The sequence below is a fragment of the Quercus lobata genome, chromosome 4 (assembly GCF_001633185.2).
Source record: "Quercus lobata isolate SW786 chromosome 4, ValleyOak3.0 Primary Assembly, whole genome shotgun sequence".
Lineage (NCBI taxonomy): Eukaryota > Viridiplantae > Streptophyta > Magnoliopsida > Fagales > Fagaceae > Quercus > Quercus lobata.
Window position 1 is genome coordinate 29,057,642 of NC_044907.1, and position 11,708 is coordinate 29,069,349.

The 11,708-nt window shown below is 33.3% G+C and overlaps 3 protein-coding genes across 4 annotated transcripts; all 3 read right to left on the minus strand.

Annotated features, from left to right (window-relative positions):
- Positions 1–1,078: 1,078 nt before the first annotated feature.
- Positions 1,079–5,276, minus strand: LOC115986731 (pentatricopeptide repeat-containing protein At1g02150). The gene is made up of 2 exons (XM_031109994.1): positions 4,801–5,276; positions 1,079–2,867 (listed from the first exon to the last, which is right to left on the minus strand). The coding sequence occupies exons 1-2, from the start codon at positions 5,176–5,178 to the stop codon at positions 1,608–1,610; spliced, it is 1,638 nt and encodes a 545-aa protein (XP_030965854.1). The 5' UTR covers positions 5,179–5,276; the 3' UTR covers positions 1,079–1,607.
- Positions 5,277–7,420: 2,144 nt separating this feature from the next.
- On the minus strand, positions 7,421–8,130 carry LOC115983593. The gene has a single exon (XM_031106314.1). It carries the CDS (start codon positions 7,981–7,983, stop codon positions 7,459–7,461), a length of 525 nt encoding a protein of 174 aa, XP_030962174.1. The 5' UTR covers positions 7,984–8,130; the 3' UTR covers positions 7,421–7,458.
- Positions 8,131–10,226: 2,096 nt separating this feature from the next.
- Positions 10,227–11,082, minus strand: LOC115987964 (PRA1 family protein F3-like). 2 transcript variants are annotated; one of them, XM_031111580.1, is made up of 2 exons: positions 10,660–11,082; positions 10,227–10,497 (listed from the first exon to the last, which is right to left on the minus strand). In XM_031111580.1, the coding sequence occupies exons 1-2, from the start codon at positions 10,836–10,838 to the stop codon at positions 10,248–10,250; spliced, it is 429 nt and encodes a 142-aa protein (XP_030967440.1). In that variant the 5' UTR covers positions 10,839–11,082; the 3' UTR covers positions 10,227–10,247. The 2 variants fall into 2 exon arrangements, with proteins under 2 accessions (XP_030967440.1, XP_030967438.1); XM_031111578.1 differs by having other exon boundaries at positions 10,227–11,079.
- Between the last annotated feature and the right edge of the window lie 626 nt (positions 11,083–11,708).

The following is an 11,708-nucleotide window of genomic DNA, read 5'->3' on the forward strand; positions in this document are numbered from 1 at the left end:
TGAATCAAATTCCCCTCCTTTGTTGTAATTATCAAACTATCAAATAAAAAATATAGTTTAAAAGATTAACTAATGAGTTAAGAATTACTACATTTCGTGCTCACTGATATATAGATGATTTAATTCTTGTAGTAGAAATTTACTGCAACATAAACATATCTAATTATTATTGGTGCTCTATTGAAACTAAAACGTCATGTTGCTTAGAGTAGTCCATTGACTCCATTCCACCTTAAATTGAGAAGACAAGCAAAGAAGCCAGTTCATATTCTAGCTTGATCTGCATCCCAAAGGCATTCATAACTTTGTAACTTGGTTAGAGGATTGAGTAACTTTGTAACTTGGTTAGAGGATCGAGTTGGTTGTGACTCAAGATATATTGTTTTTTATCTTCTACAAAATAAAAGAATTAAAGTTACAAACTTCTCATAAAAAAGAAAACAGAAAAAGAAAAGGAAAGTAGTATTCCAAATGACCCCAGAAACAATAAAAATAAGGAAGAAGAAGATTGACCTAAACAACAAGAAATGATGTGCCATATTAGCCATTTTCAAAAACTGTGCGAACTGTGTCCCCATAAAACCAGATCAACAGTCCCAATTTAGAGCGCACAGAGCTCTCATTGTCTTGGCCTTTCGGACACCTCAACAAGCCTTTCAGAGAAGAGGGGTGAAACATGATTAAGCCTACCTCGACCATTGGATTCCTGGAGCTCCCTGAATTCTTTTTTCGTGATCTCACACACCTTCATACAAAAAACACGTCCAAAGAGAGTTCATTTATGAAAAATAAAGGCTTTAACAAATAATTAAGAGTTGGCCACATTGCTACACACATTTGAATGTCAAGTCCTTTTATAAAAAGAGAATTAGCAGTGTACTCTTCTTTTTCTTTTCTTTTTTCTTTTTTTCTTTTTTGCAGTTTTTCTTGGACACGAAAGAAAAACTCATTGGGAACCAGAACTAGGCTAGCATGTAAATGAAGTCCCAAAGTAAACCTCCTGTAGTTCAGATAAAACCATATTAGTGGTTTGTAAGAATTTCACTGCACCTAATATCCAACTGTGTAAAAAGAAACCTCACAGAAGTTAGATGACCTCAATTTAATACAGCTTCAGAACAGTAACAGAAGAAATGCTATTATACAAAGAGAAAGCATTTCGGAAATTAAAACAATGAACCGCCTTTGGAAAACAGAGAATCACAATACATTAGATCGAATTTTGAAGTTGAAGCTACAAATGGTAACAAGACTCACATAGCTTCTGCAAACTGTAAAAAAGCCATAAAATTTGAGACTTGTATGGTCCAAAAGCTAAACTGAAATAGAAAAAGGACTTCCACAGCCGACGAACAGAGATGAGATTTTGGATATAAACATCTGATATATTCATCTGCTGAGTAAAGCTCCATGTATTAACACTTATATGGATATAACAGCTCCACAGAGAAATTCCACAATCCCTATGATGGCCCTATTAGCAGAACTTTGTAATACTAGACTGCCATTTTTGTAAGAGCTCTTTGAAAATTGCAAGAGACCCACTTCAGCAAGAACTCACACCTTTAAGTCTAACAACTGAATGTGCAATGTATACAACAGAAGTATCACAGGCTACCCTGTAGTTGGTTAAGAAGCACTTCAGACCCATTGTTCTCATCCTCATCGTTGTCATTGTTATCATCAGTTTTATCTTTCCCCACTGAAAGTTCATTTCTACCGATGTCTCCATCAGACAAGCCGATGAGTGATGCATATGCTTTATTTTCAAGAGATCCTGATTGCCTCAACAGTCCAACGAAAACTTCCTTGCTCTCCATGTCATTGTTTTCCTCACACAGCTTAAAGAAGGCAGACACATTAACTGGCTTTGGCCTCCAACTCCATGATCCCTCAGCCATAAAGGCTTCTTTCCAGCAGGATAAAGCCTCAGAAATCCTCCTTTCTCCAATATGCCCCTCAGCAAGAGTTTCCCATGAACTTGAATTTGGTTTTCCTCCAACTTCAACCATATGGTTGAAAAAACTCTCAGCTTTATCCAAATTTCCCTCTTTAACATACCAACCCATGAGAAGATTTGTTATCCTAGGGTCAAAAGATGATTTTACTTGCAACCATTCCTCATAAATTTTTTCTGCCCCTTCAATATCACCTAGCCTAACAAGAGAAGAGATTATAGCATGATAAGCCAAATTTGGAATACCAGGAAAAATAGTTTTGTAAATTTTCCACACCCGATAAGCCTCTTCTTTGTTACCAACATTTCCATAAAGACTTATTAGATAATGATAAGGTATCCGATCCCGGCCTGTGATCCTACTCTCAACATTCTTTAAGCAATCTTCAGCCCTTTCAATCTGCCCCATCTTAGTGTACATTGTAGCCATTGTGCTGAATGTAGTCCAATTGGGATTAATGGTCCTGTCCTGTTTCATCTGTTCAAATACTTGTTCCATCTTTTCTGCAGATCCTTGTAATCCACGAGATGATAACCAGATATTATAGGAATATATATCTAGTTTTATATTTTTCTCAGTCATTTCTGAGATCATCAAATCAACTTTATCATACTCCTTGAGATTCATATAGAGAGTCATCATCACATTGAAAGGAAGTGAGTGCATGGCATAACCTTTACTTCTCATTTTTTCAAGTAAAGATTCTGCCTTTCCTCTCATTTTGGCTCTCACATAAGCATTGAGAAGAGCCCCATATATCCTCCTGTCTTTCAACCTATCTGGTAGCTCCAGGAAGTAATCTTCAGCTCTAGAAATTCCATGAACCTTGCCAATTAGATCTAATTGAATTGCAGCATCACTAGCCGCTACTCTAAACCTCTCTCCTCTGTTGTTCATCCAATCATAAACCTGTAAAATGCATAAAATTTGAAACCTAATAATAATGCAAGCCAAGGCTTTTCATCCAAATGAATAAATATAAAAAGTAAGAAATGGCTAATCAATGAAAGAATTATAGAGCTATAACACAATACATCAATTTATGCTGAAATCTATAGTGCCAAAATGCTAATTAGAATGGAAATACCCTTGAGCTTCCAGTTAACAGATTATTACAAAAGGTCATGTTTAATTACACAGAATGGACTATTTTATTCATGATAACTTCAGCATCTACCATTCATTATAACCCCATATTCACAATATGCTTACCATCTGTCCGAGAAATTTATGCCCTCATTTAATAAAGAGGATCTTGTGAACAGAAAAAACCCAAGCAAAATTAATGAAAATTTTAGCATGCAGGTGCACAGAATGAATTTTTTTCAATCGGGAATCACTCATTTATTGTAACCCTGGCTTCAAGTCATGTCAGAAATATTTTACCCTCATCCAACAAAGAGAAGCTTACGAACAGCAGAATCCAGCACAGAATATGCTCTTCATTCTTCAAGATATAGGAAAACCAGATAAAGGCATCCAAAACCTACCATGGATTTTTTTTTTTTTTTTTTCAACTAAATATGATTTTAGACAGTAAGTACATAAGAATGCTATTTGACCTCACAACCAACACTATTTATCATTAAACTGAAAAACTCAACACTATATTATAACAATGAATCCAAAAAAGGATGATGTTTGTGTGGCTTTACCAGACAAATTTATAATAATTGTAAAATGTCTTTTTTTCTTAGTTGCAGCCCTGCATTCTGATATGCTTAACCAAGTTGTACTGATATTGGTGGAATAATACTAGTATACAACTAATGCATGCCATGCTATCCTCATTAAAATTTTTTATTTATTTTTAAATCCATGATATCATCACACTTGCTACACATTTAAAGGCCATTATGCCTTGAAATAATAATGGGTAAAGAGAATTAACAGTCTTAAAGTGGATTATTTAGAAGAGCACAAGATAATGATTCAGATTAAAAAAATGTGGATTCCCAAGGATCCCTTAACTTTAGAATTATAGTAATTGCAGTGACAAAATCTTAATCTTTAAGCCCTTTTCCCCTTCTCATAGTTCATTCCATCATTCTACTCACATTATCTATGATCATCCTTGGCTTTAAACTAATCACATTTGCAACTTTTATCACAACAAGTGAAGATGCTACTGCAAACCAAGCCCATTTTTGGTATTCAAATTTGATGTCAAACTTCTAACTCTTCTTCAATTTCCTTACAGCCAGTAAGCTACACTACAAGGTTTCAATACATGTTTCATTGTACCATAATTTTATTTGAGATACCACTTTCATCCCCAGATTCCTCCCCGGCCCTTCTAACCTACAATTACTGTTACTATATCGTTATACAATTATCTTCGTCAAAAGGTTTCTGTTTTCAACTATTCGCCGTAACTTGCACTAGGAATTCAGGGTTTAAACACTATAACCTTTATCACCCTGTCAAATTGCCTTCCTTCAGCTACTCAGACTTCTTTAACATCTAAAGAGTGAGATCATACCAAGAAACACAAACAGCAATGGTATACAAACTCCCCATCCCATCAAACCACCAAAATAAATAAGAACAAATACCCTTTTAAGCAAAACATGCTGAAAACAGCAACACCACTACAAGACCCAAATTCAGCATCTCGCTCAACAGAAAGTTCACAGCAACATACAGAACAAAAATGATACACAATATCACAACCCCGTTAACCCAACCAGTCAATTTAACCAATTTCTAACACATGTAACACATACCAGTTAAGCCAAAGAACCAAAAAGAGCTTGATATTTCTGCCAAAAACAGCACATACCCATTAACCAAAAAAGACCTAAAACATCAAAAAGGTACCCAAAACTACGTTTTCTTTTACCTCAAGAGCTGGCTTGAACCTCTTGTACTTCCTGAGCTCCTTGACCACCCTACAAAGCTCCCATTTTGAGAGCCTCCTACCCTGTTTCTCCCACTGGTCCAACACACTCCCAGAACCCAACTCAGGGTTTTCCATCATAGATATTCTCTTGTATATAGCATTCCATTTCACAATGGGTCTACGCTCATAGTCCATGGTGCCATAGCTGTGGATTTGTGAGATAGAGCAAGTGACTGTGATTGGGACTCCTCTGTAATTTGCAGTCTTTGGGAGTGTTAGATTGGGAACTGTGCTTCTGCATGGTAGAGGCAAGGAGTAGGAGAGGGATGAGGATGTGAGAGAAGCGTTGTGGTGGTGAAGAGAGGGTTGGAGAAGCATTTTTTTGGTAGAGGCTTTTAGAGAGTGTTCGTGTACTGGGAATGAGTGTGGTTTTGCTATGCAATTCTCACTTCTCAGAGGGTTTTTTTTTTTTTTGGTCTTGCCCTTGTAGATAAGTTTCTGAAATTACCTCATGGTCCCTAGGGCTTAGTTCTTGATTTCCACTTCAAATAAAAGCTAGGAAGCACCGACGTGACTGGGAGGGTGCTGCACCGGAGTCCGATGCGGGATGTGGCCATCGACGTAGCTACTTGCGTGTCAATGCCAAGTCTAAGGTTTTTTTTTTTTTTTTTTTTTGGGGGGGGATTCGCATTGACTCGGCTCCGATTTGGCCAGAATCGAGCCGTATCAGCCGAATTGGATCGTATCGGCCTTGAATCATGTCGGAACAACTAAAATCAGCTTTGAATGAGGTCCAAACATCCTAAATCTGTCCTTTCTCTATTTTATTTTGAATATTCGTTGCTTCTTTTGTGTTTTCCTTTTTGTTTTGTGTTTTGTTTTTTGTTTCTTGCCTTCTTCTTTCTTTGTTTTGTGAACCAAGGACATATAATGTGTTTTTTAAGAATATTTTAACAATAAAAATATATAGAAAATATAAATAAAAATATTTTTAATAATTTTTTAATTGTCGCATCCGCACCCTTCTTTTTCAAAAATTGCGGAATCCCACACCCACACCCGCACCCGCACCCGAATCCTGAAACGCACAAATGCTTCATAGAATAAAAGTCTAGAATCATAATTCATAAAAAATATAAAAAAATTCAAAAATTATTTAACAATTTGAGATGACAAGTTGTAAATTGCTGACAATTGTGCAATTTTTGTGATCGATCCAAATAAAAATGAATAAAATCTTGATAATTTAAAATTTGTGAAATTTGTTGTAAAAAATATTATGCCCTTTCTAGTGTTACTCTTATTACTTTATTTTTTATTTCTTTGAAATATACACCATATTTTGTTGTCGAGAGTCATCTCTAAATTGGTATTAGAATTTTCAATAGAGATATAGAAAGTTCAAATCTTCTCTTAATAAAGTAATTATTGAATTTTATTTAGACAGGAACAACATTTGTTATTAAAATTTTTCAATTTTTTAAATTTAGTCTCTAAATTTTAAAAGTAACAATTTGATCTTTAAATAATTTTAAATTCTCTCTAACTTTCGTTATGAGGGTTCACAATTTTATAAAATATATATATATATATATATATATTCTATTCCATATCTAGCTTAATATGGTCAATATCCTTTGCTCTTTTCTTTTTTTCTTTTTTTTTCCTTATTTATTACTCTCTAAGTTATACATACATACCAAATGGTTTTGAAACCGCGACTTCACAATCTATCTAGCACTTATAAAAGAGAAAATAACATATGTGTTATAGCTTATTAAGTAAAAATTAATATGTTTTACGTGTTTCAATTTCTTTATTGTTAGTCAATTTTTGTCAAATCTTCTCATCAAATACTGCCTAAATCAATTGTTATCTTGCCCTTATAATAAATAGTCATTATAAAAAAGCTAGGCATCATAGGTTGAAATTCTATCATATTTAAAAAAAAAAAAAAAAAAAAAATGGGTCATGCAATAATAGTGAGAAAATCATGATGATTATAAGTATGTTGGTAGAATTCGATTGCATAGCACTTGGTTGAATAAAGTTTTTTATTTAACTTTTTCTATAATAAAAAAAGGCTGTTTATTTAACTCATTTAATTTATTTACAACCCCCTAGTTTTTATTTTTAGATGCAACTATACTTTTATCCAATGTATTTTTAAATTCAAAAAAAATAAACCCTGGCCTCTCAAATAAAGCATCAGCACCAGTATTCACATATGGACGAAGTTAGATACTTTTGAAACTTAAGGTAAGAAATTGAAGTGGGATAAACTTTACAAACGTATTTCACTTTACTTTTTCTTTTCTTTCTGGTAAAAGAAATTTTCTTTTCTTTCCTTGTTGTTCTAGTCAAGTTTGCATATCAGTGACTTGACTTTGACTTTGATTTTTCTTTTTTCTTTTCTTTTTCCTATCATTAAAAAAGAAAAATAAATAAATAAATAAATAGTGACTCAAAATAGTATTCAAAATAATAAATAAATAAATAAATAGTGACTCAAAATAGTATTCAAAATAAAACATACATTTCAAAATTCTGATGGATGGGGATTTCTGGAAATAAAATTTCTATTAATTCAAAAATAGCAGGTCAATTATTTATTGCTTTCTCTAATGACAATCAAAATCTATGGTAAAAAACATTCAATCAAACAGAAGCTTGAGACTCAATATCAACATCACCAGTTTTCCCATGTACAAGAGGAACCAATTCCCCAGCAGCAAAAGCCTCCTCGTCCACAGAAGGATCATCACTAATCCTTAAAAACGCATGAACCCAAAGGATTTGAATTCCACAAGTTAAAATAATAAGAAGTTGTATAGCTGCCCTTGTCAAAATGAGCTCAACCCCACTTACAATGGCTAGCAAGGACAGTAATACTACTAGTCTTTTGTCAATAATTCTATGTAGCACAACAGAAATAGGCAGTGCACGCAGCAGTAATGTTAGGTGCAAGGATGTCACAATTGTGATGATCACCAAGAGAATTAAGGAAACTTTGCTCCAGGGAACAAAGCTTATGAAGAGTATATTCCACAGAATGAGCGCGTAGTATAATCCGAAATACCTGAGGTTTCTGACAAATCGGAGGAGGTACCTGGGCATTGAGTCGTTGCGCATCTTTTGTGTTGAGTCCTTTGAGTCATCAGGCTGAGTTCCATAAGATGCCATGATGCTTGGACTGGAGTTGCAGACTTGTAGGGACTACAGAAATAATGTTCTTGAATGATCTTCAAAGTAGAGAGATGAAAATTTGATAGAAATAGATCTCTTCTTGCATGTGAAGGAAGAGTTCTAATGCAAACACTATGAAGAAAGTCAGGCGTGGAGTTTGTGGAGTTTCTCTTGATAAAGTAATTATTGAATTTTATTTAGATAGGCACAACATTTGTTATTAAAATTTGTCAATTTTTAAATTTAGTCTCTAAATTTTAAAAGTAACAAATTGATCTTTAAATAATTTTAAATACTCTAACTTTCATTATCAGAGTTCCTAATTATTTTTAAATGTTCTATTCCGTATTTATGTGTAGGAAGAGTTCTAATGCAAACACTATGAAGAAAGTCAGGCGTGGAGTTTGTGGAGTTCTCTTGATAAAGTAATTATTGAATTTTATTTAGATAGGCACAACATTTGTTATTAAAATTTGTCAATTTTTAAATTTAGTCTCTAAATTTTAAAAGTAATAAATTGATCTTTAAATAATTTTAAATACTCTAACTTTCATTATTAGAGTTCCTACTTATTTTTAAAATGTTCTATATTTAGCTTAATAAGGTCAATATCCTTTGCTCTTTTTTTTTCTTTTTCTTTTTTCTTCTTATTTACTACTATCTAAGTTATACATATATCTAATGGGTTTTGAAATCGTGACCTCACAATCCACCTAGTACTTATAAAAGAGAAAATGTCATATGTGTTACAGTTTATTGAGTAGAAATTAATATGCTTTACGTGTTTCAATTTCTTTATTGTTAGTCAATTTTTACCAAAGCCTTGTCATCAAATACTGCCTAAACCAATTGGTATCTTGGATTTATGAAAAAATTTATTCTAAAATGGACATCATAGATTGAAATTCTATCATATTTATGAAAAATATATATTTTCTGGATCATGTGGTAATAGTATTTATAAAAAATATTTTTTTTTTGGGTCATGTGGTAATTGTGAGAAATCATGATGATTATATGTTGGTAGAATTCAATTGGATAGCGCTTGGTTGAATTAAGTTTTTTATTTAACTTTTTCTACAGTAAAAAAAAGTTGTTTATTTAACTCATTTAATTTATTTACAACCTTTAAAAATTTTTATTATTTTTTAAGATACAACTATACTTTTATCCAATATATTTTTAAACTCAATAAATCAATGAAAATAAACTCTCTCAAATAAGGCATTAGCACCAATATTGACATATGGGTGAAATTAGATACTTTTGAAAGTTAAGGTAAGAGCATTGGCACACCAACACACCAAAAATCCTGCTTCATGAGATGTGTTAAATGCCAAAAGAATTTGCAATTTGCTACAGTAGAATTTTAGGTTTGGAGCTCCATTCTCACCGTCTTCCTCATCCACACCTCCGAGAGCTTCAAATCTCTTTCAATCAGCAGTTATTGTAGTGTTGTTGTGGTTTTTTTGGGTTGTGAGTTTTTTGTGGTTGTTTGATTTGGAGGAGATGGTGGTGGGTTGATATTTCTATGATTCGGTGGTTGTGGGCTGATAATGGTGGCTATGGCCAATCTAGTGGTGTGGGCTATGGGTGGTGGTGGTGGTGGTACTCTAGGTTTTGTATTTATTATTATTATTTTTTATTTTTTTTTTGTATTGTATGATTTCTTAGATTATTTTAATATGTTGTATATATTATTTTAATTTGTTGTGTGGAAAATATCTGATATAGGTGAATTGTAACATAGTGTTTTAAAATAGATAAAATAAGTTTTTGATATGCAAAAATAGAATTTGTTTAGTACAGCTAAAATTGATGTTCTAAGAAATTGAAAGTGGATAAACTTTAGTACTTTACCAAGGTATTTCACTTTTCTTTTCTTTTCTGGTAAAAGAAATTTTCTTTTCTTTTTATATTGTTTTGGTCAAGTTTGCAAATCAGTGACTTGACTTTGACTTTGATTTTTCTTTTTCTTTTTTTCATTTTCCTATCATTAAAAAGGGAAGAAAAAAAAAAAAAACAAAGGCAAAATAAATAAATTGTGACTCAGCTATCAACCATAGGTCCAAACACCCTTTTTTTCCATCAATAATAGTGAATCAAAACAAAACACACCTTTCAAAATTCTAATGTATGGGGATTTTTTGGAATTAAAATTTCTAATAATTTAAAAATAGCAGGTCAGTTATTTTTATTTTATTGCTTTCTCAAATGACAATCAAAATCTAATGGGCCCAAAAAAAAAAAAAAAAATTCAATCAAACAGAAGCTGGAGATTCAATATCAACATCACCAGTTTTCCCATGTACAAGAGGAACCAATTCCCCAGCAGCACAAGCCTCCTCACCCACAAAAAGATCATCACTAACCCTTAAAACTGCATGAACCAAAACTATTGGTATTCCACAAGCTAAGCTAACAAGAAGATGTATAGCTGCCCTTGTCAAAATGAGCTCAACCGCAGTCCCAATGGCTAGCAAAGTCAGTACTAGTCTTTTGTCAATAATTCTATGTAGGACAACAGAATTAGGCAGTGCACGCAGTAATGTTAGGTACAAGGATGTCACAATTGTCATGACCACCAAGAGAATTAAGGAAACTTTGCGCCTGGGAACAAGGCTTATGAAGAGTATAATCCATACAAAGAGAGTGTAGTATAATCCGAAATACCTTAAGTTTCTGATAATTCGGACAGCGGCGGCTTCTGGGCTTATGGGGATGTTGAAGGGGCAAAGGAGCTTGAAGTCATTGCGCTTCTTACGTGCTGAGTCTTTGGAGTCGTCAGTCTGAGTCAATGGAGGTGAAGTTGAGGAGGTACCTGGCCGTTGCATAGTTCCATAAGAAGCCATGATGCTTGGATTGGAGTTATAGACTTGTAGGGACTACAGAAATAATGCTCTTGAATGATCTTCGAGTGTGAGAGATGAAAATTTGATAAAAATAGATCTCTCCTTGTATGTGAAGGAAGAGTTCTAATCCAAACACTATGAAGAAAAGTCAGGCGTCATTTTATTGACTTCGAGCATTATATTTTTTGCTAAATTATTGACTTTGAACATTATATTTTTTGCCAAATTATTGACTTTGAACATTGTTATCACCGATCATGTCTTTGTTATTATAAGCAGAAAGAATCACACGGTCCAGGTCCACAATGCATAATTAATTTCTATGCAATGCCAAACAATATGAGCACAACGAAGTTTTGGAGCTCCTTTGCCAAGATTCCTGTTGTTTATGTCAAAAGACTTTGTGCATGATGTAAATTGATTCTACTTTTCTTGAAGGCATCATTGAGCCATAGGATTGAGACCCAAGAAGTCCAAATTTGTATGAATGTCACACAAGAAGTATAGTTCATCAGCAACCCATAAAACCCAAGAAATTTTAATACAACAACCATTAAATTGTAGAGGAATTAATAAACACAAAAATAATTGACACTGTTATAAACTACTTAAAACTCAATGAACAAGTTGAAGAGAGAAACAGCTCACATTGACTGTGACAAGCAGGATTGAGGCAGAAGAAGATGCTGTATCTGATTCCATATATAAGGATTAATGAGGTTTACAGAAGCAGTTGAAGAAAAGATATAGGATATATGTGATTTAAGAGAAAATGAGGAAGGATTCGAAAGAAAGTCCGGAAGGATTTGTTAGGAGAACTAAAGTAGGATCTGAAAGCTGTGAAGGATTTATGAGAATAGAGCCATAAGT

What these genes read in the sequence shown, in the direction of transcription:
- LOC115987964 (XM_031111578.1), bottom strand. Translation starts at nt 10,838, where the DNA reads ATGGCTTCTTATGGAACTATGCAACGGCCAGGTACCTCCTCAACTTCA.
- LOC115983593 (XM_031106314.1), bottom strand. Translation starts at nt 7,983, where the DNA reads ATGGCATCTTATGGAACTCAGCCTGATGACTCAAAGGACTCAACACAA.
- LOC115986731 (XM_031109994.1), bottom strand. Translation starts at nt 5,178, where the DNA reads ATGCTTCTCCAACCCTCTCTTCACCACCACAACGCTTCTCTCACATCC. An exon ending in GGTTCAAGCCAGCTCTTGAG is followed by an intron (nt 2,868 to 4,800) that starts GTAAAAGAAAAC and finishes TGCATTTTACAG; the next exon opens with GTTTATGATTGGATGAACAA.